The sequence below is a fragment of the Carlito syrichta genome, unplaced genomic scaffold (genome assembly GCF_000164805.1).
Source record: "Carlito syrichta isolate Samal-C Ts95f unplaced genomic scaffold, Tarsius_syrichta-2.0.1 Scaffold315646, whole genome shotgun sequence".
Classification (NCBI taxonomy): Eukaryota; Metazoa; Chordata; class Mammalia; order Primates; family Tarsiidae; genus Carlito; species Carlito syrichta.
The window spans coordinates 850,803-871,597 of NW_007259742.1; the positions used below are offsets into that span (position 1 = coordinate 850,803).

The 20,795-nt window shown below is 50.4% G+C and overlaps 1 protein-coding gene and 1 pseudogene across 1 annotated transcript in view; both read left to right on the top strand.

The window, feature by feature from the left end:
* The window catches only part of TSPAN15 (tetraspanin 15), a 56,065-nt gene extending 41,319 nt beyond the window's left edge, over nucleotides 1-14,746 (top strand). The window contains exons 4-8 of the mRNA XM_008073098.2: nucleotides 2,245-2,340; nucleotides 4,727-4,843; nucleotides 10,770-10,817; nucleotides 12,992-13,108; nucleotides 13,973-14,746. Coding sequence (XP_008071289.1) covers nucleotides 2,245-2,340; nucleotides 4,727-4,843; nucleotides 10,770-10,817; nucleotides 12,992-13,108; nucleotides 13,973-14,122 — 528 coding nt within the window. The 3' untranslated portion in view covers nucleotides 14,123-14,746. The remainder of the gene's footprint in view (nucleotides 1-2,244; nucleotides 2,341-4,726; nucleotides 4,844-10,769; nucleotides 10,818-12,991; nucleotides 13,109-13,972) is intronic.
* Nucleotides 14,154-19,896, top strand: LOC103275709 (annotated as a pseudogene).
* Nucleotides 19,897-20,795: the final 899 nt, after the last annotated feature.

The following is a 20,795-nucleotide window of genomic DNA, read 5'->3' on the forward strand; positions in this document are numbered from 1 at the left end:
TTGGTGCAGAGGACATGTGGGCCAGGACTGCATCTGGGTGCCTCCAGAGTAGAAAGAAGCCTCTTGGCACAAACCTCCCCGTGTGTGGCCTTGGGCAAGTCCCTGACCCTGGTGGCACCCCACACCTACCTCAGCCAAGGGTGCTATTCAACACTGTGAGCTCATTCCTCTGCCCCGCCCTGGGTGGCAGACAGGCCCCACCCTGGTGTCATGTTTCTTAGGCACCCCCAACCACACCCCAGCCAGCCAGCCTGTTTCTTAGGCACCCAGAGGAGCAGGCACCCAAGGTTGGAAAGGCTCTGTGACCTGGGGCTTTCTGGGAAGGGTGGGCCTGGGCCAGGCAGGTCCCTGCTGTGCCCAGGCCCTGTGGTTGGAACATTTCCACCCAGCCCTGCCTGGGACCCCAGTGCCAGGCCAGTGAAAGGCTCTGGGTTGGTGAGTTAATTGCCACCCACCGAAGCCTGCCTCTCCTCTTCCCTCTTGGGGCTGGTTCTAGGCTTCTGCAGTCCCAGGTCCGCTTCAGAGCTTCTGTTTATTAGCAGCAGAAGGTTTTCCTTCTGGCTGTGGAGACCAGTGTCCCTGACCCAATGGCCTTTACCTTGGCTTGGAGCAAAGTAAGTCTCAGGGAGGAGGTGGCTGTTGCATTCTTTGTTCTTCTCTTCTTGATACAGGAGATGATGTGGGGAGATGACCCCAAAACTAGACTTTAGGTTCTTATCTTGGCACCCTAAAGCGTGCCAGTCTGGGAGTTGGGTACCATGGTCCTAGTATCTCTCTGCTAGTGGCCAACTGGGCGACCTTGGACAAGTCATGTCATTCTCTGGATTATAGGGGGTTTGTGAGGGATCCCAGGCCAGAGGCTGGTCTGCCCTGGCAACCTCAGGACTTTTGTTCAAAGGCTGCCTCCATTGCAGGTTTTTGGATAGGAGTTGGGGCCTTGGTGTCCCATGAGATTGCCATTTCCCACTGATGCAGGTATGAAGTAGTAACATAGGGTATTTGTTTTCTGGGAAAATAGAGACAGACCTATAGTAATAACACCAGGACCTAAACTATGTGCCTATCCTGCTAAATGCTTGCATAGCTTTAGTTTATTTAAAGCTTACAACATCCCTGTGAGGCAGAGAGTATATACCTTCTGATTTTGCAGGTGAGGACATGGAGGCTCAGAAGTTCAGGGAAGAACCTGGGGCTTGGGTGGCTGCCGGGACAGTGTCCTTGACTGTGAGACTGACAGCCCCTTGGTTTTTGATTCTCAGAGCTGGAAGTTACCTTAAAGATAGGCCTACAGAGTTGGTTTCCAGTGGGAAACTGAGGCCTAGAAAGGAGAAGTGAGCTGAGACGGGGCCTGGTTCTCGGGGCCCTCTTGTCCCAGTGTGCCCCTCGGCGCCTCCCCTGGGAATTGTCTAGCTCTTCTGTCCAGCACCAGGGCCAAGAATGCCCCCTTTGTCCCCAGTCTCTGCTGATACTCGACCTCTGTGCTCTGAAAGCTCCGATTGTCACAGTGAGCCGGGCTGCCCACACTCCCGCCCCTGCCCCTTCCCGCTGTGGGGCCTTTTGTGCTCCCGGATCTCAGCACAACAGCCGGGCTGTTGATCCAGAAAGCCCAGTGTGACTGGAAGTGGGCCGCCTGCCAGTGTTCTTCCCGGTGAGGATTGTTCCATCCCCGCTGGGAGGGGGACCGCGTTGTCCGTGGACCTCAGAGTACTGTGGTGATGAAGAGAGACCTGAATTCTGTCCTGGGAATCCCCTAGCCATCCTGCTCTGTGACCCAGGGAAAGTCACCTCATCTCAATTTTTTCTCATCTGTAAAACAAGAGGCTAGATGATGGAGGAGCGTGGAGAGGGGATCTGTCTGGTAAAGGGAAGATTCCAGCCTAGGCCTGTCACTTGGCAGTAAAAAGAGCACCAGGCCCAGAACTGGACTACTGAATTCCAGCTCGGGCATGGCTGCCTTGGAGCCCTGTGTCCCCAAGCATGGTCCCAATCTCTCAGGGCCTGGGCTGTCTGATCTGTAAGGAACTTAGGCATCAGACGGGCATTGGAGGCACGGGAGGATGTGTGGGCAGGGAGGCCTTGGGCGTTCAAGGTGGAGAGGGAGGGGGACATCCAGGAGGGTGGGGTGGGAGCTGCCCCCCCAGGGCACTCATCAATCCTGGCTTCCAGGAAATCTTGGGCTGGTCTTTGGGAGGGTGCGGTTTTCTCCTTTGAATTTTTTTTTGGTAAATTTCTCCTTCTAAATAGACCATTGACTTTCTGAATGACAACATTCGAAGAGGAATTGTGAACTACTATGATGATCTGGACTTCAAAAACATCATGGACTTTGTTCAGGAGAAGGTGAGCCAAGTGCTTGGGTTAGAGGACCTCCCATGCCGTTAGTCCCTCATTTGGTCAAGATGATGGAGTGAAAGTCGAGGGACTTATCTATTCCCAAAGCAGCTGGCTGGCACATTGAGGATGGGGAAGCCAGGGCCCAGCCTTCTCAGCCAGTACTCTGCCATGTGTCTGGCCCAGAACATCCTCAACCTACCTGCTACCTGTCCCTCTCCAGGCTCCCCCTGCCCCCAAAACACAACAACAAGGTCAGGTGCAGCTACAAGCTACAGGGTCCCAGGGAGCCCCCCTCCAATGGGCAAGAATCCTCCTTCCCTGAGGTGGGAGTGACCTCCCATAGTCCAAAGCCCCCTCTGCCATGTCCCTTCAGTGATGGAGAACTCACTCTCTGTCAAGACAAGGAAATCTCCAATGGGGAGAAAGCTTTTCACTGATTCCAGTTCCTCCCACATTGGAGGCACAGATCCTGTGACTTTTCCTTAGATGTGATGATGATCATGTGTCCTTTTGGGACCATCTCTCCCGCCCAGGTCCACCCAATCTGTCAGTGCGGTAATAATAATAGCAGTAGTAGGGTCAGCCACTGTCCTTGGTGGCCTTTATACATCAGTCTCGTTTAGCCCTGAGCCTTATGTTCCTCATCTGTAGGAGGGGCATAATAGTAGTCCCCTCTTAGTGTTATTTTGAGGATTATCTTGAGTTGATTCAGAAGAAGTGCTTAGACCAGTGCCTGGCACAGGAGAAGACTACAGTGTCAGCTGCGGGCATCATTGACCAGCAGTGTTTGAGGGCCACAGGCCCACTCATTCGGGGATAGCGCTTCCTAGGACCTGACCTGTGGGGCCACCTGCTGCGGCCACTCCCTTGACTCAGACCTTCTCTCCAGTCACAGCAGGTGCAGCCTCTGGAAGGCCTTTTTCTGCCAGGAATGTGCCTGCCAGCTCTGGTTGGGAGAGCTGACTCCCGCTCCGGGTGGAGTGAAATGTTTTTGTTGGAACCAGCCGTTAGCTGGCTTGGGGATTTCATTTCTCTGGGTGGGGATAGGGGGTGACGAATACTCATTGGGCACCTGCTTGGTGCCAGTCCCTGTGCTGAGTGCTCTGCTCATGGCCTCGGTATGCCATCACAGTTCAGCTGTGCAAAGCTGCCATTGCTCTTCTTGATTTACAGATAACACTCGGGCACAGAGTGGTCAACCAACTTGCCTGAGGTCAGACAGCTGGGAGTGGTGGTGTAAGGATTTGACCTTGGGTCTGGCTGGTTGCACAGCAAATGCCCTTTGAACTGCATCACAGAAAGGCACTTCCAGTTCCTAAAACCTGATGGCCAAAGGAGACCTTGGGAACTCCAGAAGGGTATCTGGCTTGGGTTTCTAGCTGTTCCCAAGTAGAGCCCTCCAGTGATTTCCCATCACTCCTTGAAAACAATCCCAGCTCCCTGCTTAATCTGGCTTCCAGGGCTTTGTGAGGCCCAGCCTGTGCCACCCTCTTGACATCATCCCTCCACTCTCGCTCATTCTGTTCCAAACACATTGACCCCTGTGCCCACTGCCGAGATACAGGCTTGCTTCTATATGGGGCCTTTGTGTGGGTCGACTGGCTATTCCCTGTCATTGATGTTTTAGGTGAAATGTCCTCTCCTCAGAGTACCCCTTCCTGACCTCCCAGCCTAGAGCCCACTCCCTTCCCCTATTTCTCCATATCCAGTGTACATAGACCTGCCCTCCGACCTTTTCATTCAGTGCTTCTGCTTGGTCTCCCTGCCCTGGGACATGATCCCCATGGGCAGAGGCCACATTGCTTTTGCCCACCTTGTCTCTGCCGCACACAGGATAATGCCTTGAAAGTAGGGTTGCCAGCTACTTCTCACAGGCCCGGCGCTGGTTCAGGTAGGAGCGGTGGGGGGCAGCTAAAAGGAGAGAGCCCCAGGCAGGATGTGAGGTATGTGTGCCCCCTTGCTAAGAGCAGGACCAGCTGAGCTGGATGGAGCAGCTTCTAGTCCGGGTGAGGAGGTCCCCTGTGGTATAGGGATTTTCATAGGGTCATGGTCTCTGGGATCTTACAAGCCATCTTCTCCAGCCCGGCACTTGCACTGGGGACACGAAGATGGAGAAGGTAAGTCCAGTTGTCTAGGAAGTCACCACCCTGATATCCCACCGAGAGACAGCCCAGCCTTGGCTTGCATGCCTCTCCAGTGACGGGGTGCTCACTACCTTCTAGGCAGCCATGACACTCTTCGATAGCCGTGACCTGACCATGTACAGCCTCTCCCCCACCTGGGTGACCCAGATAATAAATGGCATCCATCTCCTGGCAGGGCCCCTTCCTGCCACCTGACAGGACCCTGGCAATGACGGCAGCCCCTCTTCCCTGCCTGCTTCCTTCCTCAGTTCAAGTGCTGTGGTGGGGAGGACTACCGAGATTGGAGCAAAAACCTGTACCATGACTGCATGGCCCCAGGACCCCTGGCCTGCGGGGTGCCTTACACCTGCTGCATCAGAAACACGGTAGCTACTGCTCTGGGTGGGGATACTGGGGGCCACCCCAGCTGGTCAAAGTCATCTCTTTCTGCCCAAGTTCAAGATGGGTGATGGGGGTGGGGGTGGGGGTGGGCGGGGGGTAGACAGGAAGTGGTGATCAGGGCTCCTGAGAGTGGAGATTCTGTGGGTGCAAGAGTGAGGGGTATGGGGAAGCCTTGTCTTTATGAGTGGTGCTAGTTAACATCTGTTGAGTACTTACCATGTGGAAGCCTCTTCCAGGTTTCTGGTTGTATTCACTTATTGAATCCTTGCCACAACCTGTGAGGTAGGTACTGTTATTTTACCCACTTTACAGATGAGAGCCTTGAGGCACCCAGAGGACAGGTGTCTTGCCCAGGGCTGGCAGGACAGGGATGAAACGCAGGCAGCCGTTGCCTGAGCTGCACTTTGGAGCACTGTACAAGACAGGTGAGGGACAGGGGGAGAGACTTCCAGTTTGGGGGATGGTCAAGGGGAGGCGGCCAGCTCTGCAGCATTAATAGGAGGTAGAGCAGGGCCTGTCCCTTGGCACCGAGGACTTTGACCTTGAGGTCCTGGTGATCATCGCAACAGGGTGCTTGGAAGGGGGTCTGGAGACGTAAATGCCAGTCACCTCCTCTTCTCAGCGTGCTCCTCTGTCACTTCCTCAGTTGTTTAAGGTACTATGCTGTGCAGTCACTGCTTAAGTGTGAGACCTCGTCAATCTGTGTGTTTGACGAATGTGTCCAGAAGCTGTTTCTGGTTGGAGTGAGGTGGAGAGCTTCGCAATTACTCATTCCTCGAGTAGTCATGGAAAGTTTCTCTTTTGACATCTCTGTTCTGTGCCCACTGCCGGATTCTGTAATCCGAGCAGCTGCGGGTGGGGGCCTCACCCATGAGTTGGGAGCCAGCGCCAACTGCACTAGCCCTAAAAGGCCGAGCCAGCAGGAGAGTTTTGTTTGGAAGTTTCAGTTGCCATTTTAGGGTAGCTCTTTGGGCAGGGGGAGTGCTGGGGAGGAACTCAGGGTTTCCAAAGAGCCTGTGGGGGGCTCCTGGACTTCATCGCTCTTGGGAAGCAGCACCTGAATGTCCAAGCCAAGATGTGGAAGCCCAAGTTATATTCATTCATTCAGCAGATGTTGATTGAGGACGTACTATGTGCCAGACACGTTTCTAGGCTCTAGGGGTATAGCAGACATACAGAGAAGTCTCTACCTGCATGGAGGTGACATCCTAGTAGGGAAAACTAACAAAATAAGTAAAAGATAGTACATGAGAAGGGGATAAATGCTACAGATAAAAATAAAGCCGGGCATGGAGGATTGCAGTTTGGGGTGCCAAGCAGGTGGGTTCTGAGTGAAACCCTGAAGGAAGTGAGGGCGTGAGCCAGGCTGGTGTCTGGGAGAGGGAAGTCCTGGCAGAGAGAACAGCAAGTGCAAAGGTCCTGAGGGCATTGCCCAGGGGTGTTTAAGAAGCAGCACAGAGACCAGTGTGACTAGAGTGTGAGCACACAGAAGGATGGTAGGAGGTGGAGCCAGGGAGGTCCTGGGTGACCTGAAGCCCACGGGCAGGACTGTGGGGTGTTCTTAAGTGACAGGGCCATGCAGGGCTTCAGTGGTGGAGTAATGGGTCTGACTTGGGTTTTACCTGCATCACCCTGGCTACTGTGGAGGCCTGGGTGGATGCTGGGCATCCGGTTAGGGACTAGTGTGCAGCGATCCAGGGGTCACAGGTCAGCCTGCCCAGGGAAGCCGGCTATGAGGTATGGCAGGTGAGCAGGAGGCTTGCTAGGAGGTGCCCTCAGGTCAGCACCTGTGGAAGGGAGAAGCCAGAAGCATGGTTGGGCAGAAGAGAAGTTGGCAATGATGGAGTCTCAGTGCAGTTCTGCTGGGCCTCCGTCAGCTCTACAGGGAGAATCCTTCAGCGCTGTCCTGTATCGGAGTGTGGGGCTGGGCCTTTGTATTCCCACACTGACCAGGTATTGCATGAGTGATGAAGAAGATACTTGTTGGCTTTGTTCAGCCAAGATAGATAGATGATAGGTAGATAGATAATAGACTAATATAGATTGATAGATAGATGATAGACGGATAGATAGATAATAGATAGATAGACTAATTTGTTACGAGGAATTGGCTCACATGATTATGGAGGGCAGCTCGTCCTAAGATCTTCATGGGTCAGCAAGCTGGAGACCAAAGGAGTGATGTCCAAAGACCTGGGAACCAGCAGAGCTGACTATAGTTTCCAGCTGAAGGTTGGTCAGTCTCCAGACCCAGGAAGAGCCTGTGTTTCAGCTCAGTCCAAAAGCAGTCATTCAGGAAGAGTCTTATGTTTATTGGCGGGGTGGGGGTGGAGGAGGATGGCCTTTTGTTCTGTTGAGTCCTTTGCTGATTGGATGATGTCCACCTACATCAGAAAGTCTGCTTTATTCAGTCTACTGCTTTAAATGTTAATCTCACCCAAAAACACCCTCACAGAAACACCCGGAATGCTTGACCAGATATCTGGGCACTCCGTGGCCCAGTCAAGTTGACACATAAAATCAATGATCACGTGAGACTGTCACTGAAGGTGTCTGACAGCTAAGGGCTCCTGATGGGTCCACTGCTCCAGGCAGGAGAAGACAGAGGCTTAGAGCCCAAGGGGTGGTGCTGGAGGTGATGAGCCGTGATGACATTCTGACTGTGCTGTGCAAGTCAGCCTACAGGACGTGCCGACTGGTCAAGTGAGTGACAGAGAGGTCCAGGGGGATTCGTGGGTTTTGGCCTGAGCCACAGGAGAGATGGGGCTACTGTTGCCTGAGTGGGGAGGACTGTGGGGAGGCAGGTTGGGGGCACCAGGAGCTCAGTGTGAACATGTGGGATTGGAGAGCCTGCTCGAGGTTCCAGCAGGGACGTCAGAGATGCAGTTGATAGAGGAGTCTGGAGTTTGGAGGAGAGGGCCAGGCTGGGGGTATGAACGTGGGTGCTGTCTGCAGAGGGTGGGATCTGCAGCCAGTGTCTGATGAGAACACCAGGCAGGAGACAGCTTTCTCCAGAGGTTATCTCTGGCTCTGTATCACACAACCATCATTGGTTGTCCCTGTGCCACTATACCTGGGATGATTTTCTCTAAATGTGAAAGAAGGTGTTTCCTTCCTCAATACACTGGTTGATTTGTGTACAAATCTATTTATTTTATACTTTTCTATTCAACAAGGGATTTGAATGAGTATACTGGAAATATATAGAATAAAAAATTAAACAAAACTTAGTGCCATGGAAATTATATTCTAAAACTGGAGGCCCAGATAGTGGAGAAAATATAAAATGTTGATATGAGCCTAAGGACCTTATGGAACCACTGAAAATGAACCTTGTGTCCAGTGGCATAGAGCTTCCTGGCAGCCAAATTAAAAAGGAGACATGGCCTGTTACAGTGATACTATTCGATAAAAGAAAACATACCAGTTCTTCTGAGAAAGTAACTTTTTTTTTTCTAGCTCTCAGCTTTAAAATAATTTTTTTTTTTTGAGTTGGAGTCTCACTCTGTCACCCAGGCTGGAAAGCAGTGGCATGCTCACGGCCACCACAGCTTTGACCTGCTGGGCTCAGGTGATCCTTCTGCCTCAGCCTTCCAAGTAGCTGGAACTGCAGGTGTGTGCTACCACATCCAGCTTATTTTCTTGTTTATTGTAGAGATGAGGTCTCGCCAAGTTGCCCTGGCTGGTGTTGAACCTGTGGTCTCAGGCAGTCCTCTCACCTCAGTCTCCCAAAGTGCTGGGATTATAGGCATGAGCCACCGTGCCTGGCCTAAAATAGAGGATTTGGAGCAACAGAAGTTCACCTAGGCTTGTAAAATTTGGTTATGCTGAGATAGCCCTGGGAGCCGTAGAGGGCAGCTTATGTTAAATGACTCCAGACTGCTGTCCTGTTGAGCTCTTGTGTCCAGTATTCATCGACATCCCCTCCCTTGTCATTGGCCCACAGGGACCTGTCCTGAAGGCCTGTCTCCCTCTTCCCGTTAGCTGCTCAGACCCCAAACCACCAGCTCCTCGGTTCTGCATTAGAGCGAGAGGAAGCATACACAGGTCGCCCTTGAGGACTTGCTGGCTGGTCTCTTGACCGTGCAGGAGTCCCCTTTCTGACTCCTGTCTCGTGGTCCTGTGCTGGATGGGAGGGGCCCCTGGACAACTGGTCTTAGGGTCTGTGAGTTTCAGCAGATTCTCTTGCAGAATGCCGATTCTGTGGTCGAACCCAGGCAGGCTCTACCTTTTGAGAGACCATGGACGCATCCCACCCCTACCCCGTGGTAAGGGGTTCTCCTGGCAGGGGGAGGTGAGTCCCCTAGGGCCTGGAAAAGGGTTCCAGGCTCTAGTGTGAAAGATGCCTCTGCCAGTTGCCAGTCTGGCAGGAAACTTAGATCCCTGAGGCCTCCAGGGCTGGCACGGTGAAGTTATTCTTGTCACCTCCTTATATGCCATCTAGTTTACTTTTCTTCTGTTCATTGTCTTCCTTTCTACCACTAAAGTGCCATGAAGGTAGGGAATTTGTTTCTTTGTTCAGCATTCCAAGGGTAGTATTTGTTCAATGAATGAATCCATAAACAATTGAAATGAATGGCAGCCATTCCTGTCTTGTGCTCGTACACCTGCTCTCCAGGCCTCATGCTTTCCTGGGGGTCATGTTCATGGCCTAAAAGGACCACAAATGCTGACAGATAAATGCCAAGTGACCACTGGGTGTTGCTGGGTCTGAGGGCGCCCGGGCGCTGTGTAGACTGAGAGAGGCTGTTTTGCCCACACAGCAAGCCCTGGCTTTTAGAATGGTCTGGATGACATCTAAAGCCCAGCCCCTGTTCTTAGAGGGAGAGATGTCCTTCCTTGTCTTTCCAGGGCTGGAATTGCAAAGTTTCTCCAACTGGTGTTCCTGTGCTCTTGTGCCCAGCCCTGTGACAAGCACTTTATATATTATGTATGTCTCACTCATGACCAAAACAGCCCCAGAGGTGGGTTCATTGATCATCATGACCTAGTCATTCATTCATTCAACAAGTACTTATTGAGTGCCTTGTGCCAGTTCCACAGCAAGCTCACCTGTGGTTAATCATGGGGTTCTTAAGGGACAGAGGAGGTTCTGGACCCAGGAAGCCAGAGGCTAGGCTGGGCACTCTGTTCTTGGTCCCCTGTGTCATCACTAGCACCAGTGGTACCCAACCCCCAGTGGTGGGGGGGAAGGGGGTGGTTGGCAGGGGTCACAGGCTGGAGCAGGGGTCTTGTTCTCTCACCTAATAGATGGAGGAGACCCCACAGGGCACAGGCAGTGATGGGACATGCCCCTGCCAGTTTGTTATGTAGGTCCTGCCTGGGGAGGGTTCTGATAAGGTGGAGCCTGGCCACAGCTTGCCCTGCACCCGCATTAACCAGCAGCTGGTCATCCTGGAAAGCGACTCTCTTCCCAGCCAGGAAACTTGGTAGCACACTCCATTATGGGTCAGCAGTCTAGGGGCAGCCGTCTCCTGGGGCCCGGCCTTGCCCTCAGGTAAACCTCAGCTGACCAGGGTCCCAGCTGTGGTCTGAGGTTTTCCTCTCTAAAAACCAACAAAGCAGGAGCAGCCCAGTCCTACCTCTGAGATGGTGTCCTGAGGCGGCCCCAGCAGGGAAGCCCGGCAGGAAACGCTTCCCCAGGGTCCTGGTCTGCTGCTGGCGGAGGGGCGGCACTCCCACGCAAGAACCTTGGAACTAGCCCTCCCACATCTCCTCACTGGGCGTGTCTTTGGGGTGGGAATGGGGAGTTGGTTAAGGTGCAGACTCAAGCCAGACTGCCTGTGTTGGAATCTCAGCTCCACCCATGCCAGATGCCTCAGTTGTTTCATCTGTAAAATGGGTAGAATAACAGGTCTTTTAGAGTGAGTACCATCATTAAACGTCAGCTATTATACATTTCCATTTCAGACAGAAGTTGTCAATACCATGTGTGGCTACAAAACTATCGACAAGGAGGTAATGTTTGAAATGCCTTTCCCTGGAATGTTCTTCCCTTCCTATCCCCAGCTGGGGGTGGAGGGCAGGTTCTGGAGGTGGGGCTCCTGGCTACTGAGATTTCCCAGCTTTCCTGGCTGTGAATTGGAGCGGGAACTGCTGGGATTTTCCTGCCCCACACAGAAGAGCTCAGGGAATCAAGCATCCTCCAGCCTGGGAGATGACACCTGCCAGGGTTTGCCGAGCACCTATGGTGGGCTGGCCCACCGATGCCACGGCAGTCCTTGGAGGCACCCCTAGCATGCTGTGCGCCTGGCTGTGTCCTTCGGGTGCCAGCTCTCTCTGCCTGGGACTTAGGAGTCCCTAGAGGACAGCAAGACCTCTGAAGGTGTCCCCAGGTCTGCTTCCTAGGCAACTCCCCTGAACTAGGAGAAAAGAGGAGGTGGTGCTGGAAGGGAGCTAAAAATAATGGTGACCTGAGATGCCTCAGAGCAGTGGTTTTCAAAGTGTGGTCCCAGACAGCAACCCCTGGGAACTTGTTAGGAATGCGCATTCTTGGGGTGGGGCCCAGCATGTTGGAGATTGGGGGCAACAGACCTGCAGTGGTTCTCAGCCCCTCAGAGCCAACAGCCACTTTTTATAGCAGGCACTTGGTAATGCCCTATGCATGATGCCAAAATGAAATCGATAGACAATAGAACCCACCTGCATACCTAATTTCAAAACAACTGATGTAATGATCTAAGATCAAGAGGAGAGAAAATAAAGCAGTATAGAACTGTATAACATATTTCAACGCGAATGTGCTCAGGCAATAGTTGGGTACAGAAGAGACACTATGGAGCAGTCAGTTGTTTGTACTGATGGAAGAATCCCCGAGACTGGGGTAGCTACAGGGCTGCTGATATAGGGAGTTGTGTTAGCCTCTTTCATACCGTGGGCATCATTTTTGCTGTTGGCATAGTTTTAAAAAGGGTAACCAATCCTTGATAAAGTTATGAATTACATAAAGTATAATCACTTTAATTTATATAATAGTAGTTCTAGAAAACTCATTGTATATTAAAACCAATGCAGAAAATATTTGTTGTTATTATTATTGTTGTTGTTATTTTTTTTTGAGTTGGAGTCTCACTTTGTTGCCCAGGCTGGAGTGTAGTGGCACACGCACAGCCACCCCAGCATTGACTTGCTGGGCTCCAGTGATCCTTCCGCCTCAGCCTTCCAAGTAGCAAGTAGCTAGAACTACAGGCACATGCTGCCATGCCTGGCTAATTTTTGATTTTTTTTTTTTTTTTTTTGAGTTGGAGTCTCACTCTGTCACCCAGACTGGAGTGCAGTGGCTGCTTCCAGTCACTGCAGCCTCGACCTGCTGGGCTCCAGCGATCCTTCTGCCTCAGCCTTCCAAGTAGCCAGAATTACAGGCACACGCTACCACGCCCGGCTGATTTTTTAAATTTATTGTAGAGGTGAGGTCTCGCCAAGTTGCCCAGGTGGGTCTCAAACCCGCGGGCTCAGGCAATCCACTCACCTCAGCCTCCCAAGGCGTGGGATTATAGGCTGAGCCACCGAGCCCGGCTAATTTTTTATTTTTATTGTAGAGACAAGATCTTGCCAAGTTGCCCAGGCTGATCACGAACCCACGGGCTCAGGCAGTCCACTCGCCTCAGCCTTTGTTGTTATTATTTAGAAACGAGGTCTTGCTATGTTGCCCAGGCTGGCTTCAAACACCTAGGCTCAAGCAGTCCTCCTGTCTCAGCCTCCCAAGTCACTGAGACATGCACCACTGTGCCCGGCTCTTTGTTTTGTATATTTAACTGGAGTTAGGGTTTTGGTTCATACAATAATGAATAGGTTTTTCACCTACACCAATGCCTGAGGGATGTCCGAGGGGCACGCAGGCAGGGCAGTTGTTTGTAGAGTAGGATTGTCCTGAGCTCTGCAGTCCCTCAGCCCCCAAACTCGATTGTGGAACAACAAGAAGTGCCATCACAGTGTCCCCAGTGTTCTCTAGGGAACAGTACTGTCCACTGAGAACAAGTGATCTAGGCCCACCTTCTCACACTGTATCTGGGAAGCTGAGGCTCAGAGTGGCTGAGACACTGGCTCGGACCCTGAGTGAATGGCAGAGTCGGCGCTCGGGCCCTGGTCCAGCGAGGTGCCCCGCTGGGCTGACCTGGCTCCTTCCCGTGCAGCGTCTCAGCGTGCAGAACATCATCTACGTGCGGGGCTGCACCAACGCCGTGCTCATCTGGTTCATGGACAACTACACCATCATGGCGGGCATCCTGCTGGGCATCCTGCTTCCCCAGGTGGGCAGGCTGTAGGTTCAGAGAGAGTGTGGCTTGGCAGTTACAGGAGAAGGGCACCGGAGGTGTGCGGGCCTGAGTGAAGAGCCTGGCTTCACCCTAGGAGGGCCGCAGGGCTGGAGGGAGGGGGTGAGTGGCAGTAGCACTGGCAGGTAAGCTCTTTGAGGTGCTTCCCGGGCCCCAACTCCTTCACATCTCTCTGTGAGGTGGCTACAATTTTTTTTTTTTTTGAGTTGGAGTCTCACTCTGTCACCCAGACTGGAGTGCAGTGACCGCTGCTGGCCACTGTAGCCCCGACCTACTGGGCTACGGCGATCCTTCCGCCTCAGCCTTCCAAGTAGCTGGTACTATAGGCATGTGCTACCAAACCTGGCTAATTTTCTGATTTATTGTAGAGATGAGGTCTCACCAAGTTGCCCAGGCGGGTCTCGAACCCGTGAGCTCAGCCTCCCAAGGTGCGGGAATACAGGCTGAGCCACCGAGCCCGGCTGAGGTGGCTGCTATTATCATGCCCATTTCACAGAGGAGGAAGCTGAGAATTGCCAAGGTTAAGTGGCTTGCCCACACGGTCCTCTAGACAGTGCCTGGCAGAAGTGGGGTGGAGGCAGGAATCAGAATGGTGGGACCTTTGATGATGGGGCTCGGGGAGCCTCTCTGGAATTTCCTGGAAGGGGCAGAGGGGGTCCAGGTTGGGGCTGCTTGAGGAGTGGGAATGCTGGGAGAAGTCTCTTCTGTGGTTGTTTCCCAGGTCGCCCAATGCCACGAGGGCTCGAGACTGGCTGCTTGGGTTTCTGGGAGCCGGGAACTGCCAAGGAGGGCTGCTCTAATGCCTGCCATGCTCTCACCAGCCTTGCCCCTTCTTCCTAGTTCCTTGGCGTGCTGTTGACGCTGCTGTACATCACCCGGGTGGAGGACATCATTGCAGAGCACTCTGTCACTGACGGGCTCTTGGGACCCGGCGCCAAGGCCGGCGTGGAGGCAACGGGTACGGGGTGCTGTCTGTGCTACCCCAACTAGCGCCCAGCCTGGGACAGTGGCTGTAGCAGCGATGGTGTGGGACAGGCCTGCGGCCTCTGCCCATGCTGGCATGACCAAAGCCTGTACTGGGTGTACCAGCGTGCAGGTCCCACAGCCCCTGCCTCCCAGAGGCAGAGACTGAGACTCTCCTAAGAGGCTTTTCTACGGCCACTGTGGGGACCCGGAGACAAGGGCATGCCTTCTCCAGGCCCAGGCCAGGGGAAGTTCAGGGCTCAGCTCGGGCAGGCCCTTTTCATTTCTGGCAGTGCCTTGGCCGGTGGTATTTATGCCCTTTGGAGGGCAGTTTTGTAGTGAATTGTGAGCCGGGGGAGAGAGAAGGGCAGGGGCAGGAGGGGAGGACGGCAGCCCCAGAGCCCCTCTGCCACGCCCCAGGGCCAGGTTGGGCCGTTTCTCAGCCTCCCAGGTGCCTTGAACCCTCATCCGCAGGGGCTGCTGCTTTGCTGACCCTGGTTTTTTATGTGATTTTTTTGTAACATTCATCTTTTGTACAGATCAGCAGGAGTTTCTGACTAATCAAAGTTGGGTATTTCCCCACAAGTCCTATTCTTGCCCCTCCCAGCCAGTTTGTGAATCAAACAATAAAGACATGATTTTTAAAAAAGATAATTTGTGGGTCTTTCATTGATGCTGTTTTGTGGGGGATAGGGGTGGGAGGGGGGAGGCCTCAGCCTGGACTTTGAAACCCCTTGTGGGTGCGAGGGTTACACTGGAACGAGAATTTGATATAGTTCGGGACACAAGCTGGGGAAAACCTCAGGGCTGGAGGTGACAACGCTTAGTTTACTGAGAACTGAGGGAAACTGAGGCTGAGGGGTGTATGGTGTGAGGCTCTACCTCCAGGAAACGGGGCAGGTGGGGAACGAGGAAAGTCGAGTTTGGAAAGCGGCCGTGCCCACAAGTCCAGCTGTGGCTTACAGCCAGAGTGACTCTCTCTCCAATAGTATAAGCCGCCTGTGCCCTGGGACGGGCGAGCAAAGCCACGCAAAGCTTGGTGCCGACCGCCCCCTGCTGGTGATGGTGGAACTCACAGGAATCAGTCCACCCTAATCTTCAGGCCTCTAAGACATGGTCTCTAGATTTTCCCTGAGGTTCTTAGTAGCCAGAGCCATAGAAATAAAAAAAAAATAAGAGCCCCAAACCTGAAGAACTTGCCGGTGGGAGCCGCCCCTACACCCATGAGTTATGTGGTTGGACGCTCGATCTGCCATGTGTACCCACCTGAGTTGTCTGATATGGTACAAGAAAGGGAAGGAAGATTTTTAAAAGGATAAAACAATGCAGTCATAGCAGACATATTACAGAGCATATTTTGTGCCAGGAGCTTGTCTAAACATTTTCCAGCTATTGGCTCCTTTAATCCTCTATAAGAGTTACTCTATAACTCTTATCTCCATTGCATTGATGGGGAAACTGAGGCACTGAGCAATTAAGTAGTTCGCAAGGGCACATGGCTGTTAAGTGACAAAGCAATGACTTGAGCCCAGGTAGACTCACTCTGGGCTCTCAGCATTCCCTCCCGACCCACACACTCTACTGCCCCTGTTGTTTCGTGGTCAAGACCAGGTTCTGTCTTGTTCCCATTTTGACCATAGACAAGGCTGGTTCTAGCTCTGTGTCTGGCTGGAGGCTCTGTGGCTTTGACTGTCCTCTGAAAATCCTCTCTGTGCCCAGAGGGGAGAGGGCAGCCTTTAGGGGCAGCAAGATGGCAGAGGCCCTGTGGGGAGCTGAGTCTGCTTACAAAGTCCTGCTGGAACCTGGAAACCCAATCACTGTGTTTTCCCCTTTCCACCTCCACTTGCCGCTGCCTTCTGCCTCACAATGTTGCCCTGCGTGGCTGCTGATGGGGACCGGGACTCGTGGGTTGGGGCCAGGGATGGCTGAGCTCCAGCAGTCACTTGTCTGCTCTTCAAACCTCAGTTACTCACCTCTCAAGAAAGTGGACGGAGCATCTGGAGAGGGCGTTGTCCGTCCTGTCCTTGGGGACTCCCCTGCTATGTCATCCTTTGGTGCTTCAAAGCCAATGACAACACTATGCCGCCCTTCCTCACAAGGATGGAAGAGTGACCCTCAGAGCTAGTCTTTTTCCCACCCCATGGCACAGGTAGGAAATGACAATATTTTTGCAGCTCTCAGTATTTGTGAGTCTAGAGGAGATTTGTGTACTTTGATTTTGGGCTTTTTTGTACATAATTATTTTTAAAAATGCATTAAGGAAAGTTAACCTTGTGTAAAAATTCCAAATATTTTCAAAATGTATGTTTTTAATAGTTTATTGAGGTGCACCTGACATAAAATAAACTACATGTACTTAAGCGGCAAATGCATCTGTTAATGAAACCATCGCCACAATCAAGACAGTGAACAATCCAGCACCCTAAAAATTGTTCTCTTGTTTCCTTGACATCCCTTCACTACAGTCCTCCCATCACCCGCCCCATCCTCAGGCAACCAGAGATCTGCTTTGTATTTCCTAAAATGTTACAGAGTCGTGTTGTATTTCCTAAAATGTTACAGAAGCCAACCTATGCAGTGTGCACTCTTTTGGTCTGACATCTTTCACTCAATGGTCAGTCTTTTTTTTCCTTCCTTTTGAGTCAGAGTCTCACTCTGTCACCCAGGCTGGAGTGCAGTGGCACGCTCACGGCCACTGCAGCCTTGACCTGCTGGGCTCAGGCGATTCTTCCACGTCAGCCTTCCAAGTAGCTGGAACTACAGGTGTGCAACTCCATGCTCACCTCATTATTTGATTTGTTGTACAGATAAGGTCTTCCAAGTTGCCCAGGCTGGTCTTGAACCCATTGACTCAGGCAGTCCTCTCACGTCTGCCTCCCAAAGTGCTGGGATTACAGGCGCACCACGCCTGGTGTGCTCAATGGTCATTTTGTGATTCCTTCGTTTTGTAGCTTATATTTGCGCATTCCTTTTTACTGCTGAGTAAAATTCCATTGTGTGGGTCTACCATAGTTTATTTGTCCATTTACCTACTGGTGGTCATTTGTGCTGTTCCCAGTAGTGTTATTGTTATTGTAAATAAAGCTGCTACAAACATTTGTCTTTAAAAAACATGTCTTTATAAAAACATATTCTTTCACTTCTCTTGAGTAAATATTTACGAGTGGAGTGACTGAATCATATGATAAGTGTATGTTTTAACTTAAAAAAAATTTTTTTTGAGTTGGAGTCTGTGTTGCCCAGGCTGGAGTGCAGTGGCATGCTCATGGCCACCGCAGCCTCGACCTGCTGGGCTCAGGTGATTCTTCCTCCTTAGCCTTCCAAGTAGCTGGAACTACAGGCATTTGCCACCACGCCTGGCTAATTTTTTGATTTATTGTAGAGATGAGGTCTTGCCAAGTTGCCCAGGTTTTTGTCAAACTTGTGGGCTCAGGCAATTCTCTCACCTCGGCCTCCCAAAGTTCTGGGATTATAGGCATGAGCCACTGCACCTGGCTGTTTTAACTTTTTAAGAAACTGCCAACCTATTTTCTGAGGTGGTTGCACACTTTCACATCCCCACCAGCAGCATATGAATGTTCCATTTCCTCCACATCCTTGCCAACATGCTATGGTCCTTTTTTAGTCATTCTGATGGGTGTGTGGTGATATTTTATTGTTTTTATTTTCATTTTCTTACTAATTAGCCATATTGAGTGCTTTTCATGGACTTCTTTGATGTCCGCATAATGTCCTTGGTGGGCAAGTGGTGAATTCTTTTTTAAAAATTAGATTGTTTTTCTATTATTGAATTTTGGTAATTCTTTGTATATTCTGAATACAAGTCTTTTATTAGATATATGATTTGAAAGTATTTTTTCCTAATCTGTGGTTTGTCTTTTCATTCTCATAATGATGTTTTGCAAAAAGCAGATGTTTTTAACTTGGTGAAGTCCAATTTATCAATGATTTCTTTTGTGCATCATGTTTTTGGTGCCATAGCTAAGAAAATTTGTCTAACCCAAATTCACAAAGGTTTTATCCTACACGTTCTTTGAGAAGTTCTCCAGTTATGTCATAATTATATAAAATTATTACTTAAGTCAGTGGTTCATTTGGGTTAATTTTTTAAAAAATATGGCACAAGGTATGGGTCCAAGGTAATCTATTTTGCATATGAATATCTAACTGCTCCAACTCTGTTAGTTGAAAGAAGAGTCTTTATTCTCTGAATTGCCTTTGCACCTTTGTTGAAAATCAATTGTCCGTATGTGTGTGAATTTCTTTCTGGATTCTTCATTCTGTTTCATTCAGTGTCGAATAACAAGTGTGAGAGCAGACACCCTTGACTTGTTCCTGGTCTTGGGGTTCAGTCTGGGCTTGGGTGATCTCTCCACCTCACCCTAACTTTTTTATTTATTTATTGTAGAGATGAGGTCTCACCATGTTGCCCACGCTGGTCTCAGAAAATCAATAAGGGTGACTGATCCTAATCCAGGTGCAGTGAGGGCCAGTGAGAGGCCCAGACTTCACCTGCACCTAGACCACTTATGTATCCAATCCTGACTTGTTTACCCCACATCTTTAAAAAATAAAGATAATAAAAAACAAATCTGAAGAAAAAAAAAGGTCACCAGTGACCTCCGCGTTGCCAGGTCCGATGTCCACGTGACGTCATGAGTCCCCTTGACCTGTCTGCCGCACCTGACGACTGACCACTCTCTCCTCCTTGAAATGCTCTCTTCATGTTTTTCAGCTCTAGGACCATGAGCCAAATACATGCTGGTTCATTATAAATTATCCAGTTGGTGGTATTCTGGTGTAGCAGCGTAAAATTTACTAAGACAGCAACCGCCATAATAATAGCTAATTTAAGCAGGAATCACGAATGGATTAATCTTTTATGTAAAAAAAAACTTTTATGTAAAAAATTAAGAAATAATAGGGTATTTACATGGTCTCAAACCATCACTCTATAAGATACTTTTCGATTACAAAGGGCAAAAAATGGTAACTTTACAGTAGAGATACCTGGCAGGCACCACTTTAACCAAATGATCAATACTAAAATTATCAGCAACGAGATTAAGCAACAGCATGCACATCTAAGTACAAGAACTTAGCACAGCTGCGTCAGGCTGCAGGAGAAGATGGTGATCTCCACAGGAGTTAAAGTTCCACATAATTGTTTTTTTTTTTGAGTTGGAGTCTTATTCTGTCACCCAGACTGGAGTGCAGTGGCCGCTCCCGGCCACCGCAGCCTCGACCTGCTGGGCTCCGGCGATCCTTCCGCCTCAGCCTTCCGAGTAGCGGGAACTACAGGCACGCGCTACCACGCCCGGCTGATTTTTTGATTTATTGTAGAGATGAGGTCTCGCCAAGTTGCCCAGGCGGGTATCGAGCCCGTGGGCTCAGGCGTTCCTCATAATTTTCACTTGTTGGAAGAACTTGAAGGACAAAAAGGAGTAGTACAGTTAGCTGGGGCCTTGAAGATGATGAAGATATGACACTTACAACATGGACAGGCATGATTATTGGGCCACCAAGGACAAATTATGAAAACAGAATACATAGCCTGAAAGTAGAATGTGGACCTAAACACCCAGAAGTTCCTCCATCAGTTAGATTTGTAATGAAGATTAATATGAATGGAATAAATTAATTCCAGTGGGATGGTGGATGCACGGAGCATACCAGTGTTAGCAAAATGGCAAAGTTCGTATAGCGTTAATGTTGTAATTCAGGAGCTAAGATGTCTAATGATGTCCAAAGAAAATAAGAAGCTTCCACAGCCACCAGAAGGACAAACGTACAACAATTAATTTTGGTGGATCTCAAACTTGTCTTAAATCAGCAACCTTTTACTCACATTAATGTCACAGTGTGAAATACCCATCCATTAAGTAAAAGAATTTCAAGCCAGGCTCGGTGGCTCAGCCTGTAATCCTGCACCTTTGGGAAGCTGAGGTGAGTGGGTTGCTTGAGCCCGCGGGTTCGAGACCCGCCTGGGCAACTTGGCGAGACCTCATCTCTACAATAAATCAAAACGAGCCGGGCATGGTAGCGCGCACCTGTAGTTCCAGCTACTCGGAAGGCTGAGGCGGAAGGATCGCCGGAGCCCAGCAGGTCGAGGCTGCGGTGACCGGGAGCGGCCACTGCACTCCAGTCTGGGTGACAGAGTGAGACTCCAACTCAAAAAAAAAAAAAAAAAAGAATTTCAGCTGGTAAACATTTGTAAGAATATATTTAATATAGGTACACCCGTTATGTTTTCAGGCAACAGGAGGAAAAACACAGCATACTTTTTTTCTCTTGTTAAGGCACTGTCATTTAAATGTAAACCCAGAGTACCCGAAATAGATTTCAGGTTTACAAGATGAAAGCGTAGTGAGAAGTGTCAGCTGGCAGTGGAAGCATGTGTGTTTCTGAAAAGTAAAAATCTCAAGAAAGAAAAACAGACATGGCAGGCTTTATCCATCTTGCTTAGTGAAAGAGCTGCAGTTGAAATTGTTTAAAGTAGCAGGTATAATGGATATTGTCATAAATTGTGTTAATTTTTGAAGCGGTGTGGGTGCTGACTACTAGTAGTATCAAAACTGTTCAGGATTGTTTTGATGCTTGTATTTATAATAAAAAATGTGGGGGAGATTGATGAATTTCTGTTAAAAGCTGTTCCTGTTAAAACCCCTCCTCATGCGGGGTTACATGTCTATTACATGTA